Below are 17,584 nucleotides of genomic sequence, written 5' to 3'. Positions count from 1 at the left end.
AGCCCATAGGGGGACATAATAAAGTTCTGCTCCAGATTAGAGCCCATAGGGTGACATAATAAAGTTCTGCTCCAGATTAGAGCCCATAGGGGGACATAATAAAGTTCTGCTCCAGATTAGAGCCCATAGGGGGACATAATAAAGTTCTGCTCCAGATTAGAGCCCATAGGGTGACATAATAAAGTTATGCTCCAGATTAGAGCCCATAGGGTGACATTCTAAAGTTCTGCTCCAGATTAGAGCCCATAGGGGGACATAATAAAGTTCTGCTCCAGATTAGAGCCCATAGGGTGACATTCTAAAGTTCTGCTCCAGATTAGAGCCCATAGGGTGACATAATAAAGTTCTGCTCCAGATTAGAGCCCATAGGGGGACATAATAAAGTTCTGCTCCAGATTAGAGCCCATAGGGGGACATTCTAAAGTTCTGCTCCAGATTAGAGCCCATGGAGGTGATATAACAAAGTTCTGCTCCAGATTAGAGCCCATAGGTTGACATGACATTCGGACCACATTCATAGGTTTAAGGTCAGGTTTACATTCAATGTCCATAGTGGTTAAGTTTAGAATTGAGGGAGGGTACACTCCTAAACCAGTGGTTAGAGGGAACTTGATCGAGAGGGTGTGTGTGAGAGAGAGAGAGAGAGAGAGAGAGAGAGAGAGAGAGAGAGAGAGAGGGAGGTGCTTTAAACGTGGGACAGGTTTAAATACGTTTGTGTCCTCCACTGAAATCTGTTGATTTTCAAAGGCAGAAACTTTATTGAGACACCATCTAACGCGAACATGAAGTGGTTACTGCTACTCTGCCTGTGTGTCTATGCTGTCCGTTGTCAAGACGACTACGACGAATATGACATGGTAATGTATATAGATGGACAAGGAGGCTTTAAGCACAAGTTGAACTATACAGTAACACTATTATGAGTTCAGTATTTTTTTTAAATCTTGAATGGAATATTACTGACATTTTGTGTCTTATTCTTATTGCTTGAATCTCTCTCTCTCTCTGTTTCTCTCTACATCTCTCTCTCTCTCTCTCTCTCTCTCTCTCTCTCTCTCTCTCTGTTTCTCTGTTTCTCTCTCTCTCTCTCTCTCTCTCTCTCTCTCTCTCTCTCTCTCTCTCTCTGATTCTCTGTTTCTCTCTCTCTCTCTCTCTCTCTCTCTCTCTCTCTCTCTCTCTCTCTCTCTCTCTGTTTCTCTGTTTCTCTCTCTCTCTCTCTCTCTCTCTCTCTCTCTCTCTCTCTCTCTCTCTCTCTGATTCTCTGTTTCTCTCTACATCTCTCTCTATATGTGTGTACCGTTCAAAAAATTTGGGGTCACTTAGAAATGTCCTTTTTTTTTAAAGAAAAATATTAATTTTGTCCATTAAAATAGCATAAAATTGATCAGAAATACAGTGTAGACATTGTTAATGTTGTAAATGACTATTCCGGGATGCTATTCCTGTCTGTGTTCTTTTGCCCATCTTAATCTTTTATTTTTATTGGCCAGTCTGAGATATGGCTTTTTCTTTGCAACTCTGCCTAGAAGGCCAGCATCCCAGACTCGCCTCTTCACTGTTGACGTTGAGACTGGTGTTTTGTTGGTACTATTTAATGAAGCTGCCAGTTGAGGACTTGTGAGGCGTCTGTTTCTCAAACTAGACACTATAATGTACTTGTCCTCTTGCTCAGTTGTGCACCGGGGCCTCCTACCCCTCTTTCTATTCTGGTTAGGGCCAGTTTGCTCTGTTCTGTGAAGGGAGTAGTACACAGCGTTGTACCAGATCTTCAGTTTCTTGGCAATTTCTCGCATGGAATAGCCTTCATTTCTCAGAACAAGAATAGACTGATGAGTTTCAGAAGAAAGGTCTTTATTTCTGGCCATTTTGAGCCTGTAATTGAACCCACAAATGCTGATGCTCCAGATACTCAACTAGTCTACAGAAGGTCAGTTTTATTGCTTATTAAAGCACAACAGCACAACACTTTTCAGCTGTGCTTATATAATTATAAAAGGGTTTTCTAATGATCAATTAGCCTTTTAAAATGATAAACTTGGATTGGCTAACACAACGTGCCATTGGAACACAGGAGTGGTTGTTGCTGATAATGGGCCTCTGTTCGCCTCTGTAGATATTCCATTAGAAATCTGCCGTTTCCAGCTACAATAGTCATTTACAACATTAACTGCATTTCTGATCAATTTGATGTTATTTTAATGGACATAAAATGTGCTTTTCTTTCAAAAACAAGGACATTTCTAAGTGACCCCAAACTTTTGAACAGTAGTGTGTATATATATATATATATATAAAAAAATATATTTACAATATTTTTTAAAATTATTATTACTACCGTAACGGTCAAATGCAGCTGTTTTAATCTTAATATCAAATCATTTCTGGTAACAATGAAGTACCTTACTGCGATTGTTTTCAGTTAAAATGGTCAAAAAGAAACAAGAATAGCTTCTTAGCAAAGATCAATTTCACAAGCAAGAATTTAGTTAGGACTCTCTGGGAGTGGTCTGAGTGGGGAGGGGAAAACTGAAAACCAGCTGTTATTGGCAGAGAGGCTTGGAACTCTCTTTCTTATTGGTCTATTAACTAATTAACTGACTACTGTCTTCCACTCTCTGAACCCTCTGAAATAGCATTAACATTGTAATTTGTTGCAATAATGATATTCTCATATATAATAAATGTAGTTTATAATAACTTTTAATGGCACATTTTTATGTTTCATTTTTTAATTTTTTAATTAAATTTGTCCTGTTTTTAACGCTAATGTTTGTATGTTGTTTATCTTTCACAGGGTGATAAGACTGATGTAAGTGAATCTCTTTAATTCGTGTTTCAACTAGAGACCTTCACACTGTTCCTTCACACCGAATTCCTCTACAAAATGTAATCCCAAACTCTCTCTCTCTCTCTCTCTCTGTCTGTCTGTCTGTCTGTCTGTCTGTCTGTCTGTCTGTCTGTCTGTCTGTCTGTCTGTCTGTCTGTCTGTCTGTCTGTCTGTCTGTCTGTCTGTCTGTCTGTCTGTCTGTCTGTCTGTCTCTCTCTCTCTCTGTCTCTCTGTCTCTCTCTCTCTCTCTCTCGCTTTCTCTCTCTCTCTTCCTTCCTTCCCCCCGCAGCCCAAAACAGTGGTGGACCCTCGCGGCCACCGACCCTTGTCCAAGGGGCGTGAGACCTACTCCCCCGCCCGCAACAACCCCGCTCCCATCAGTGGTGGTAGCCATTACCGGGGGCGACCCACGGAGGCTCCCGCCAGAGGCACAGAGCAGGAGAAAGAAGAGCAACCGGAGGCTGGGGGATGTACACATGCCTCTGAACAGATGGTGAGGTGTTAGGTTGTATATTCTGAACAGACGGTGAGGTGTTAGGTTGTATATTCTGAACAGACGGTGCGGTGTTGTGTGCTTTTGACTACACTTGACTATGATCAACCATCATTCATCAATACCTAATCATTGATATTGATGCCATAAATTACATTAATCCATACCCTCTCCACTGATCACAACAATTACATTAATCCAGCCTCTCTACATTGATTGATCAAGTCTAGTTAATCACGCAGTCCCTTGTGTCTTACGGGCTATGGAGACAACACTTCCTTAGCATTAGCAACTACCATCTCTACCATAGAGATCCTATGGTCACAGCGGAAACACTTCCTTAGCATTAGCAACTATCATCTCTACCATAGAGATGTTATGGTCACAGCGGAAACACTTCCTTAGCATTAGCAACTATCATCTCTACCATAGAGATCTTACGGTCACAGCGGAAACACTTCCTTAGCATCTACATTACCCAGTGTTTCCGTCCTCCTCCGGCCCTACAGGGGGTGCTGTGTCCTACAGGCTGTGAGCTGAAGACGGCCATACTGAAACAAGAGAGGAGCGTAAAAGAGGAAGTCAGGAGGATGCAGAAGGATGTTGACGACTTGTCGAGATCCTCTAACACCATCTATAACTACGTAGACGGAATGTCCTCAGCGCTGAGAGAGAGACAGCTGGTTAGCAACGGTAAGACGGAGGTGACAAACACACAGTGATACCGCTCATCTGTGAGATGTTACTGGTTAAAACGAGGTTAGGAAACAATGCCTTAGCCCTCACCCTCCTCCTCCCTCCCCCTCCCCCTCTTTCGCCCCTCCTCCCTCCCTCTCTCTCGCCCCTCTCTCGCCCTTCCCTCTCTCTTGCCCCTCTCTCGCCCCTCCTTGTCTCTCGCCCCTCCCTCCCTCTCTCTCTCGCCCCTCTCGCCCCTCCCTCCCTCTCTCTCGCCCCTCTTTCGCCCCTCCCTCCCCCTCTCTCACCCCTTCGATCCCCTCTCTCGCCGTCTATCTCGCCCCTCACGCCCCTCCCTCCCTCTCTCTCGCCCCTCTTTCGCCCCTCCCTCCCCCTCTCTCACCCCTCCCTCCCTCCCCCTCCCTCCCTCCCTCCCTCCCTCCCTCCCTCCCCCTCTCTCACCCCTCCCTCTCTCCTCTACAGAGAATGGTGACCTGGTGAGTCAGTACACAGATGACTTGGAGACCCAGCATGTTTATGCAAAGGAGGCTATAGACACCGTGTTCCCATCTAACATCAGGTGTGTGTGTGTGTGTGTGTGTGTGTGTGTGTGTGTGTGTGTGTGTGTGTGTGTGTGTGTGTGTGTGTGTGTGTGTGTGTGTGTGTGTGTGTGTGTGTGTGTGTTGGAGGGGATATTAATTAATAACGTATTTTGTCTTCTTCTGCTTGTTCTCCTTATTCGTCTAAACCCACAGGATCCTGCAGGGAGTCCTGGAGAAGATCCGCATGAAGATCCAGAGAGTGGAGAAGGCCATCCTGGCCCAGAGAGACGAATGCAGGGAGCAGTGCACCGTCTCCTGCCCCATACCTGTTGTCTCTGGTGAGGTTCTGTGGGTGGGGAGGGGCGGTTCTCTGGATGGGGGGTTGGTGGTTCTGTTGGTGGGGAGAAGTGGTTCTGTGGGTGGCGAGGGGTGGTTCTGTGGGTGGGGAGGGGTGGTTCTGTGGGTGGGGAGGGGTGGTTCTGTGGGTGGGGAGGGGTGGTTCTGAGGGTGGGGGGGTGGTTCTGTGGGTGGGGAGGGGTGGTTCTGTGGGTGGGGAGGGGTGGTTCTGTGGGTGGGGAGGGGTGGTTCTGTTGGTGGGGAGGGGTGGTTTTGTGGGTGGGGAGGGTGGTTTTGTGGGTGGGGAGGGGTGGTTATCTTGGCCTAAAGTTACGATGGTTTCCCAGGCTGGATCCTGTGGACTAAATGTGTCTCTCCTTCCTGACCTCCAGGTAAGGAGTGTGAGGACATCTACAGGAAAGGAGGAAGGGATTCTGGGATGTATCTGGTCCAGCCTGACTCCTTCTACCAGCCCTACAAAGTCTACTGTGACCAGACCACTCAGAATGGAGGTGGGTGGTTGTCATTCTCTCTCCCTCTCCCCCTCTGTCTCTGTTTCTCTCTGTTTCTCTCTGTTTCTCTCTCTCTCTCTCTCTCTCTCTCTCTCTCTGTCTCTTTCTCTCTCTCTCTCTCTCTCTCTCTCTCTCTCTCTCTCTCTCTCTCTCGCCTCTCTCCCTCTCTCTCTCTCTCCACCCCCTCTCTCTCCCCTCTCTCTCTTTCTCCACCCCCATCTCTCTCTCTGTCTCTCTCCGTCTCTCTCTCTCTCTCTCTCTCTCTCTACCTTCTCTCTCTCTCTGTCTCTCTCTCTCTCTCCCCATCTCTCCCTCTCTCTCTCTCCACCACCCCTCTCTTTCTCTCTCTACCACCCCCTTTCTCTCTATTCTTCTACCAGCCTGTCCCTCCCACCCTCCCTCCTCAACCTCACATCCTCTGTCACATTCCCTCGATAGACAGTTCTCCATTCACCTTAGTGGTTAAGAGCGTTGGGCTAGTAACCAAGAGGTCGCTGGTAAGAATCCCTGAATTGGCTAGGTGAAAATCTGTCGTTGTGCCCTTGAGCAAGCCACTTAACCCTAATTTCTCCTGTAAGTGTCTCTGAATGTCTTGTCCTCTTTCTTCTTCTCTATGTCCCCTTCCAGGCTGGACCACTATTCAGAACAGGATGGATGGTTCTGTAGATTTCGGCCGGCGTTGGGACAACTACCGCAGCGGTTTCGGGAATATCGCCTTCGACGTCGGGAAGGGACACTGCAGCACTCCAGGTGAGAACAAACAAATGGTAAAACAACTGTCAATAGTTACCGGGGTCAATGGCATTTAGAATCACTCAATTCAGGTTCAGGTAACATTGGATACTGGATACTGCTGTCCACTGCCATTCATCTATTGTTAAATGATATCACTGACCCTGTGTTTGTCCTGTGTCATGTGACAGGGGAGTACTGGCTGGGTAACGAACGCATCAGTCAGCTAACCAAGCAGGGTCCCACTGAGGTCCTCATGGAGATGGAGGACTGGTCTGGCAACAAGGTCCACGCCCAGTACAAACAGTTTACCATACAGGTAACACAGCCACGCCCAGTACCAACAGTTTACTATACAGGTAACACAGCCACGCCCAGTACCAACAGTTTACTATACAGGTAACACAGCCCAGTACCAACAGTTTACTATACAGGTAACACAGCCACGCCCAGTACCAACAGTTTACTATACAGGTAACACAGCCACACCCAGTACAAACAGTTTACTATACAGGTAACACAGTCACGCCCAGTACAAACAGTTTACTATACAGGTAACACAGCCACACCCAGTACCAACAGTTTACTATACAGGTAACACAGCCACACCCAGTACCAACAGTTTACTATACAGGTAACATAGCCACACCCAGTACCAACAGTTTACTATACAGGTAACACAGCCACGCCCAGTACCAACAGTTTACTATACATGTAACACAGCCACGCCCAGTACCAACAGTTTACTATACATGTAACACAGCCACGCCCAGTACAAACAGTTTACTATACAGGTAACACAGCCCAGTGCCAACAGTTTACTATACAGGTAACATAGCCACGCCCAGTACCAACAGTTTACTATACAGGTAACACAGCCACGCCCAGTACCAACAGTTTACTATACAGGTAACACAGCCACACCCAGTACAAACAGTTTACTATACAGGTAACACAGCCCAGTGCCAACAGTTTACTATACAGGTAACACAGCCACACCCAGTACCAACAGTTTACTATACAGGTAACACAGCCATGCCCAGTACCAACAGTTTACTATACAGGTAACACAGCCACGCCCAGTACCAACAGTTTACTATACAGGTAACATAGCCACACCCAGTACAAACAGTTTACTATACAGGTAACACAGCCCAGTGCCAACAGTTTACTATACAGGTAACATAGCCACGCCCAGTACCAACAGTTTACTATACATGTAACACAGCCACGCCCAGTACAAACAGTTTACTATACAGGTAACACAGCCCAGTGCCAACAGTTTACTATACAGGTAACACAGCCACGCCCAGTACCAACAGTTTACTGTACAGGTAACACAGCCACACCAGTACCAACAGTTTACTATACAGGTAACACAGCCACGCCCAGTACCAACAGTTTACTATACAGGTAACACAGCCACGCCCAGTACCAACAGTTTACTGTACAGGTAACACAGCCACACCCAGTACCAACAGTTTACTATACAGGTAACACAGCCCAGTACCAACAGTTTACTATACAGGTAACACAGCCACGCCCAGTACCAACAGTTTACTGTACAGGTAACACAGCCACACCAGTACCAACAGTTTACTATACAGGTAACACAGCCACGCCCAGTACCAACAGTTTACTATACAGGTAACACAGCCACGCCCAGTACCAACAGTTTACTATACAGGTAACACAGCCACGCCCAGTACCAACAGTTTACTATACAGCTAACACAGCCACGCCCAGTACCAACAGTTTACTATACAGGTAACACAGCCACGCCCAGTACCAACAGTTTACTATACAGGTAACACAGCCACGCCCAGTACCAACAGTTTACTATACAGGTAACACAGCCACACCCAGTACCAACAGTTTACTATACAGGTAACACAGCCACGCCCAGTACCAACAGTTTACTATACAGGTAACACATCCACGCCCAGTACCGACAGTTTACTATACAGGTAACACAGCCACGCCCAGTACCAACAGTTTACTATACAGGTAACACAGCCACACCCAGTACAAACAGTTTACTATACAGGTAACACAGCCACGCCCAGTACCAACAGTTTACTATACATGTAACACAGCCACGCCCAGTACAAACAGTTTACTATACAGGTAACACAGCCCAGTGCCAACAGTTTACTATACAGGTAACACAGCCACACCCAGTACAAACAGTTTACTATACAGGTAACACAGCCACGCCCAGTACAAACAGTTTACTATACAGGTAACACAGCCCAGTACAAACAGTTTACTATACAGGTAACACAGCCACACCCAGTACAAACAGTTTACTATACAGGTAACACAGCCACGCCCAGTACCAACAGTTTACTGTACAGGTAACACAGCCACACCAGTACCAACAGTTTACTATACAGGTAACACAGCCACGCCCAGTACCAACAGTTTACTATACAGGTAACACAGCCACGCCCAGTACCAACAGTTGACTATACAGGTAACACAGCCACACCCAGTACCAACAGTTTACTATACAGGTAACACAGCCACGCCCAGTACCAACAGTTTACTATACAGGTAACACAGCCACGCCCAGTACCAACAGTTTACTATACAGGTAACACAGCCACGCCCAGTACCAACAGTTTACTATACATGTAACACAGCCACGCCCAGTACAAACAGTTTACTATACAGGTAACACAGCCACGCCCAGTACCAACAGTTTACTATACAGGTAACACAGCCACGCCCAGTACCAACAGTTTACTATACAGGTAACACAGCCACGCCCAGTACCAACAGTTTACTATACAGGTAACACAGCCACGCCCAGTACCAACAGTTTACTATACAGGTAACACAGCCACGCCCAGTACCAACAGTTTACTATACAGGTAACACAGCCCAGTACCAACAGTTTACTATACAGGTAACACAGCCCAGTACAAACAGTTTACTATACAGGTAACACAGCCCAGTACCAACAGTTTACTATACAGGTAACACAGCCACACCCAGTACAGACAGTTTACTATACAGGTAACACAGCCACGCCCAGTACCAACAGTTTACTATACAGGTAACACAGCCACGCCCAGTACCAACAGTTTACTATACAGGTAACACAGCCACGCCCAGTACAGACAGTTTACTATACAGGTAACACAGCCACGCCCAGTACCAACAGTTTACTATACAGGTAACACAGCCACGCCCAGTACAAACAGTTTACTATACAGGTAACACAGCCACGCCCAGTACAAACAGTTTACTATACAGGTAACACAGCCACGCCCAGTACAGACAGTTTACTATACAGGTAACACAGCCACGCCCAGTACCAACAGTTTACTATACAGGTAACACAGCCACGCCCAGTACAAACAGTTTACTATACAGGTAACACAGCCACGCCCAGTACCAACAGTTTACTATACAGGTAACACAGCCACGCCCAGTACAAACAGTTTACTATACAGGTAACATAGCCACACCCAGTGCAAACAGTTTACTATACAGGTAACACAGCCCAGTACCAACAGTTTACTATACAGGTAACACAGCCACGCCCAGTACCAACAGTTTACTATACAGGTAACACAGCCACGCCCAGTACCAACAGTTTACTATACAGGTAACACAGCCACGCCCAGTACCAACAGTTTACTATACAGGTAACACAGCCACGCCCAGTACCAACAGTTTACTATACATGTAACACAGCCACGCCCAGTACCAACAGTTTACTATACAGGTAACACAGCCACGCCCAGTACCAACAGTTTACTATACATGTAACACAGCCTCGCCCAGTACAAACAGTTTACTATACAGGTAACACAGCCACGCCCAGTACCAACAGTTTACTATACAGGTAACACAGCCCAGTACCAACAGTTTACTATACAGGTAACACAGCCACACCCAGCACCAACAGTTTACTATACAGGTAACACAGCCCAGTACCAACAGTTTACTATACAGGTAACACAGCCACGCCCAGTACCAACAGTTTACTATACAGGTAACACAGCCCAGTACCAACAGTTTACTATACAGGTAACACAGCCACACCCAGTACCAACAGTTTACTATACAGGTAACACAGCCCAGTACCAACAGTTTACTATACAGGTAACACAGCCACACCCAGCACCAACAGTTTACTATACAGGTAACACAGCCACGCCCAGTACCAACAGTTTACTGTACAGGTAACACAGCCACACCCAGCACCAACAGTTTACTGTACAGGTAACACAGCCACACCCAGTACCAACAGTTTACTGTACAGGTAACACAGCCACACCCAGCACCAACAGTTTACTGTACAGGTAACACAGCCACGCCCAGTACCAACAGTTTACTATACAGGTAACACAGCCACGCCCAGTACCAACAGTTTACTATACAGGTAACACAGCCACACCCAGCACCAACAGTTTACTATACAGGTAACACAGCCACGCCCAGTACCAACAGTTTACTATACAGGTAACACAGCCACGCCCAGTACCAACAGTTAAATATACACGTACAGTTGAAGTCTGAAGTTTACTAGTTTACATACACTCAGGTTGGAGTCATTAAAACTAGTTTACATACACTTAGGTTGGAGTCATTAAAACTAGTTTACATACACTTAGGTTGGAGTCATTAAAACTAGTTTACATACACTTAGGTTGGAGTCATTAAAACTAGTTTACATACACTTAGGTTGGAGTCATTAAAACTAGTTTACATACACTCAGGTTGGAGTCATTAAAACTAGTTTACATACACTTAGGTTGGAGTCATTAAAACTAGTTTACATACACTTAGGTTGGAGTCATTAAAACTAGTTTACATACACTTAGGTTGGAGTCATTAAAACTAGTTTACATACACTTAGGTTGGAGTCATTAAAACTAGTTTACATACACTTAGGTTGGAGTCATTAAAACTAGTTTACATACACTTAGGTTGGAGTCATTAAAACTAGTTTACATCCACTTAGGTTGGAGTCATTAAAACTAGTTTACATACACTTAGGTTGGAGTCATTAAAACTAGTTTACATACACTTAGGTTAGGAGTCATTAAAACTAGTTTACATACACTTAGGTTAGGAGTCATTAAAACTAGTTTACATACACTTAGGTTGGAGTCATTAAAACTAGTTTACATACACTTAGGTTCGAGTCATTAAAACTAGTTTACATACACTCAGGTTGGAGTCATTAAAACTCGTTTTTTAACCACTCCACAAATTTCTTGTTAACAAACTATAGTTTTGTCAAGTCGGTTAGGACATCTACTTTGTACCTGACACAAGTCATTTTTTTAACAATTGTTTACAGACAGATTATTTCACTTATAATTCACTGTATCACAATTCCAGTGGGTCAGAAGTTTACATACACTAAGTTGACTCTGCATTTAAACAGCTTGGAAAATTCTAGAAAATGATGTCATGGCTTTAGAAGCTTCTGATAGGCTAATTGACATAATTTCAGTCAATTGGAGGTGCACCTGTGGATGTATTTCAAGGCCTACCTTCAAACTCAGTGCCTCTTTGCTTGATATCATGGGAAAATCTAAAGAAATCAGCCAAGACCTCAGAAAAGTCTCCACAAGTGTGGTTCATCCTTAGGAGCAATTTCCAAACGCCCGAAGGTACCATGTTCATCTGTACAAACAATAGTACTCAAGTATAAAAACAATGGGACCACGCAGCCGTCATACCGCTCAGGAAGGAGACGCGTTCTGTCTCCTAGAGATGAACGTACTTTGGTGCGAAAAGTGCAAATCAATCCCAGAACAACAGCAAAGGACCTTGTGAAGATGCTGGAGGAAACAGCTACAAAGTATCTATATCCACAGTAAAACGAGTCCTATATCGACATAACCTGAAAGGCCCCTCAGCAAGGAAGAAGCCACTGCTCCAAAACCGCCATAAAAAAGCCAGACCACTATTTGCAACTGCACATGGGGACAAACATTGTACTTTTTGGAGAAATGTTCTCTGGTCTGATGAAACAAAAATATAACTGTTTGGCCATAATGACCATCGTTATGTTTAGAGGAAAAAGGGGGAGGCTTGCAAGCCGAAGAACACCATCCCAACCGTGAAGCACGGGGGTGGCAGCATCATGTTGTGGGGGTGCTTTGCTGTAGGAGGGACTGGTGCACTTCACAAAATAGATGACATCATGAGGTAGGAAAATTACGTGGATATATTGAAGCAACATCTCAAGCTTCGTCGCAAATGGGTCTTCCAAATGGACAATGACCCCAAGCACACTTCCAAAGTTGTGGCAAAATGCCTTAAAAACAACAATGTCAAGGGATTGGAGTGGCCATCACAAAGCCCTGACCTCAATCCCATAGAAAATTTGTGGGCAAAACTTAAAAAGCGTGTGAGAGCAAGGAGGCCTACAAACCTGACTCAGTTAGACCAGCTCTGTCAGGAGGAATGGGCCAAAATTCACCCAATTTATTGTGGGAAGCTTGTGGAAGGCTACCCAAAACATTTGACCCAAGTTAAACAATTTAAAGGCAATGCTACCAAATACTCATTGAGTGCTTGTAAACTTCTGACCCACTGGGAATGTGATGAAAGAAATAAAAGCTGAAATAAATAATTCTCTCTACTATTATTCTGACATTTCACATTCTTCAAATAAAGTGGTGATCCTAACTGACCTAAAACAGGGAATTTTTACTAGGATTAAATGCCATGATTTGTGAAAAACTGAGTTTAACTGTATTTCGCTAAGGTGTATGTAATCTTCCGACTTCAGCTGTAACAGTACCTTTACTATACAGTTGGACGGAGGGACGGACGGACAGACAGACAGACAGACAGACAGACAGACAGAATCTATACTTTCTGAACTAGCATCATAGTGGAAATCTAAATCTCCACAATCTCTGGGGTCTAGGTTGGGTTACTTTAAAACACTGAGAATGTTGTTGTTAAAATGTGACTATAGTAAAAAAAAAAAACACCTTTCTGTAGAGCGAGGCGTCCAGGTATGTGATGGCGATCAACGGGTACTCTGGTACGGCCGGTAACGTGATGCTGGAGGGGGCTACGGAGCTGTCTGGAGAGAACCGGACCATGACCATCCACAACGGAATGATGTTCAGCACCTACGACAGAGACAACGATAACTGGTATGGGATGATGTCTCTCTCTTTCTCTCTCTCTCTCTCTCTCTCTCTCTCTCTCTCTCTCTCTCTCTCTCTCTTTCTCTCTCTCTCTCTTTCTCTCTCTCTCTCTCTCTCTCTCTCTCTCTCTCTTTCTCTCTCTCTCTGCATCTCTCTCTCTCTTTCTCTTCCTCTTTCTATCTCTCTCTGCATCTCTCTCTCTCTCTCTCTCTGCTTCTCTCTCTCTCTGCATCTCTCTGCATCTCTATCTCTCTCTGCATCTCTCTCTCTTTCTCTTTCTCTTTCTCTCTCTCTCTGCACTCTCTCTCTGCATATCTCTCTCTCTCTCTCTCTGCATCTCTCTCTCTCCATCTCTCTCTCTCTCTGCATGTCTCTCTCTCTCTCTGCATCTCTCTCTCTCTGTCTCTCTCTCTGTGATGATATTGAAATGGACGATAGGTTGGTTAGTTGATTGGTTGGTTAGTTGATTGGTTGATTGATCAGTCAATAAATGACAACTAATGGGTTAAGATAGATTAACCTAACCTTCTCTCTCTCACCCCCCTCGCTCTCTCTCACCCCTCTCTCTCTCACCCCCCTCTCTCACCCCCCTCTCTCTCACCCCCCTCTCTCACCCCCCTCTCTCTCTCCCACCCCCTCTCTCACCCCCTCTCTCTCTCCTACCCCTCTCTCTCTCTCACCCCCCTCTCTCCCCCTCCCCTCTCTCTCCCCCCACTCTCTTCCCCCCTCTCCCCCCTCCCCTCTCTCTCCCCCCACTCTCACCCCCTCTCTCACCCCCCCCTCTCTCTCTCTCTCTCTCTCTCTCTCCCCCCCTCTCTCTCTCCTACCCCTCTCTCTCTCTCACCCCCCCTCTCTCCCCCTCCCCTCTCTTTCCCCCACTGTCTCCCCCCCTCTCCCCCCTCCCCTCTCTCACCCCTCTCTCACCCCTCCCCCCCTCACCCTCCCCCATCCCCCCCCCCCTTCTCCTCCCCCTCTCTCCCACCCCCCCCCTCTCTCCCACCTCCCCTCTCTCCCACCTCCCCCCTCTCTAACCCCCCCTCCCCCTCTAACAGGACTCCAGGTGACCCATCCAAGCAGTGCTCCCGTGAGGACGGCGGTGGCTGGTGGTACAACAGGTGTCACTCAGCCAATCCCAATGGCCGTTACTACTGGGGCGGGGCTTACACCCGGTACATGGCAAAACACGGGACGGATGACGGCATGGTGTGGATGAACTGGAAGGGATCCTGGTACTCTCTCAAAGCCATCTGCATGAAGATCAGGCCCTACTTCGCCTCGCGGTAGACACACACAGGGACACGCACACAGGGACACGCACACAGGGCGGCACCCTACTAACTAAACATGTGTTGTTCTTCTGTGAGTGATTGTGTGGTGTGTATTTGTCTTTGGGACAAGTATATGTAGAAGTATATATATATATATATATATGTATATAAAGTATACAATTAGATATTAGCAGAGGACTGTCCCTTACTATACTCAATAAAAACATATTGAGGAACCCATGTCATGTGTTTGATCGTCATGATTCAGACCGTCCTACCCGTGCTTAGGGAGATGTAATTTATAGATCGGCAGGTAAGGGTGCTCTCTAGAAGCTAGATGTTCTTTATAGGACACCAATGCTCCTTATAGGACACATCACTGCACTCTATACTCCTCTGTAAACTGGTCATCTCTGTATACCCGTCGCAAGACACACTGGTTGATGCTTCTTTATAAAACCCTCTTAGGCCTCACTTCCCCCCTATCTGAGCTATCTACTGCAGCCCTCATCCTCCACATACAACACCCGTTCTGCCGGTCTCATTCTGTTAAAGGTCCCCAAAGCACACACATTCCTGGGTCGCTCCTCTTTTCAGTTTGCTGCAGTTAGCGACTGGAACGAGCTGCAACAAATACTCCAATTGGACAGTTTTATCTCAATCTCTTAATTCAAAGACTCAACCATGGACACTCTTACTGACAGTTGTGGCTGTTTCTCGTGATGTATTGTTGTCTCTACCTTCTTGCCCTTTGTGCTGTTGTACCATGTTTAGTGTTGCTACCATGTTGTTGTCATGTTGTGTTGCTACCATGTTGTTGTCTTGTTGTGTTGCTACCATGTTGCTGTCATGTTGTGTTGCTACCATGTTGTTGTTATGTTGTGTTGTTACCATGTTGTTGTCATGTTGTGTTGCTACCATGTTGTTGTCTTGTTGTGTTGCTACCATGTTGTTGTCTTGTTGTGTTGCTACCATGTTGTTGTCTTGTTGGGTTGCTACCATGTTGTTGTTATGTTGTGTTGTTACCATGTTGTTGTCATGTTGTGTTGCTACCATGTTGTTGTCTTGTTGTGTTGCTACCATGTTGTTGTCTTGTTGTGTTGCTACCATGTTGTTGTCATGTTGTGTTGCTACCATGTTGTTGTCTTGTTGTGTTGCTACCATGTTGTTGTCATGTTGTGTTGCTACCATGTTGTTGTTATGTTGTGTTGTTACCATGTTGTTGTCATGTTGTGTTGCTACCATGTTGTTGTCTTGTTGTGTTGCTACCATGTTGTTGTCTTGTTGGGTTGCTACCATGTTGTTGTCTTGTTGTGTTGCTACCATGTTGTTGTCTTGTTGGGTTGCTACCATGTTGTTGTTATGTTGTGTTGTTACCATGTTGTTGTCATGTTGTGTTGCTACCATGTTGTTGTCTTGTTGTGTTGCTACCATGTTGTTGTCTTGTTGGGTTGCTACCATGTTGTTGTTATGTTGTGTTGTTACCATGTTGTTGTCATGTTGTGTTGCTACCATGTTGTTGTCTTGTTGTGTTGCTACCATGTTGTTGTCTTGTTGTGTTGCTACCATGCTGTGTTGTCATGTTGTGTTGCTACCATGTTGTTGTTATGTTGTGTTGTTACCATGTTGTTGTCATGTTGTGTTGCTACCATGTTGTTGTTATGTTGTGTTGTTACCATGTTGTTGTCATGTTGTGTTGCTACCATGTTGTTGTCTTGTTGTGTTGCTACCATGTTGTTGTCTTGTTGGGTTGCTACCATGCTGTGTTGTCATGTGTTGCTGCCATGTTGTTGTCATGTTGTGTTGCTACCATGCTGTTGTCATGTTGTGTTACTACCATGCTGTTGTCATGTTGTGTTGCTACCATGTTGTTGTCTTGTTGTGTTGCTACCATGCTGCATTGTTGTCTTAGGTCTCTTTATGTAGTGTTGTGTTGTCTCTCTTGTCGTGATGTGTGTTTTGTCCCATATTTTTTATTTTATTTAGTATTAATCTTTAATCCCAGCCTGTCCCCTGCAGGAGGCCTTCTGCCTTTTTCTAGACCGTCATTTGTAAAGAAGAATTTGTTCTTAACTGACTTGCCTCGTTAAATAAAGGTTCAATAAAATGAGAGCATTTTAGAAAGCATTGTATCTACCCACAGCCATCAGATCGTTACCTGGAATGTGAAAGGTATTAACTGACCCTTAAAATGTAAAACCAATAATACCAAGGTTACGATATACAGAATATATAGAGAGAGAATCTACTTGAAATATTGTTATGCCAATGTTTACACACAGAGAGAGACAGTCCAAATAAATGGGCCCTTTCATTTGTAAATAAAGGATTTTTAAAAAGATTTTCATTAATATAAGCAAATTCATACTTGATCATATATTGGTTGCCAGTCGTTCGTTCGATTAGTTTGATATTTACGGACGCCGACCCAGTCGTTCGTTCTTTACGTTCTGTTGCTATGCTTGCTGGCAACGTTCTTACCCCTTGCTTGTTAGCCAGCCAGCCAGCTAGCTATGGCTAACACAGTCTATGGCTAACACAGTCTATGGCTAACACAGTCTATGGCTAACACAGTCTATGGCTAACACAGTCTATGGCTAACACAGTCTATGGCTAATACAGTCTATGGTTAAAACAGTCTATGGCTAAAACAGTCTATTGCTAACACAGTGTATGGCTAACACAGTCTATGGCTAATACAGTCTATGGCTAAAACAGTCTATGGCTAACACAGTCTATGGCTAACACAGTCTATGGCTAACACAGTCTATGGCTAACACAGTCTATGGCTAACACAGTCTATGGCTAATACAGTCTATGGCTAATACAGTCTATGGCTAACACAGTCTATGGCTAATACAGTCTATGGCTAATACAGTCTATGGCTAACACAGTCTATGGCTAACACAGTCACAGTCTCTGCAGCCAGAATAACAGCAATGTAGCTGTTTTCTGTTGACATCCTGTAGATTTGGATACATCCATAACAATGAGCTGATGATGCCTGATTTTGCCTGGTATAGCGCCATCTCATCAGGACACTTGTCGACACTGACTGTTCATTAC

At 45.1% G+C, this 17,584-nt stretch overlaps 1 protein-coding gene across 1 annotated transcript; it reads left to right on the top strand.

Moving 5' to 3' along the window:
* The first annotated feature begins 685 nt into the window (after window positions 1-685).
* fgb (fibrinogen beta chain) lies at window positions 686-14,756 on the top strand. The gene is made up of 11 exons (XM_036974454.2): window positions 686-857; window positions 2,795-2,809; window positions 3,117-3,320; window positions 3,830-4,013; window positions 4,479-4,575; window positions 4,751-4,875; window positions 5,266-5,385; window positions 6,013-6,135; window positions 6,309-6,436; window positions 13,099-13,256; window positions 14,303-14,756. The coding sequence occupies exons 1-11, from the start codon at window positions 783-785 to the stop codon at window positions 14,532-14,534; spliced, it is 1,461 nt and encodes a 486-aa protein (XP_036830349.1). The 5' UTR covers window positions 686-782; the 3' UTR covers window positions 14,535-14,756.
* The last annotated feature ends 2,828 nt before the right edge of the window (window positions 14,757-17,584 follow it).

This window comes from Oncorhynchus mykiss, chromosome 21 (genome assembly GCF_057628025.1).
Source record: "Oncorhynchus mykiss isolate SJ-2025 chromosome 21, ASM5762802v1, whole genome shotgun sequence".
Taxonomy (NCBI): domain Eukaryota; kingdom Metazoa; phylum Chordata; class Actinopteri; order Salmoniformes; family Salmonidae; genus Oncorhynchus; species Oncorhynchus mykiss.
The sequence above is the reverse complement of the archived record's forward strand: the minus strand, read 5'-3'. Positions and strand labels throughout refer to the sequence as shown.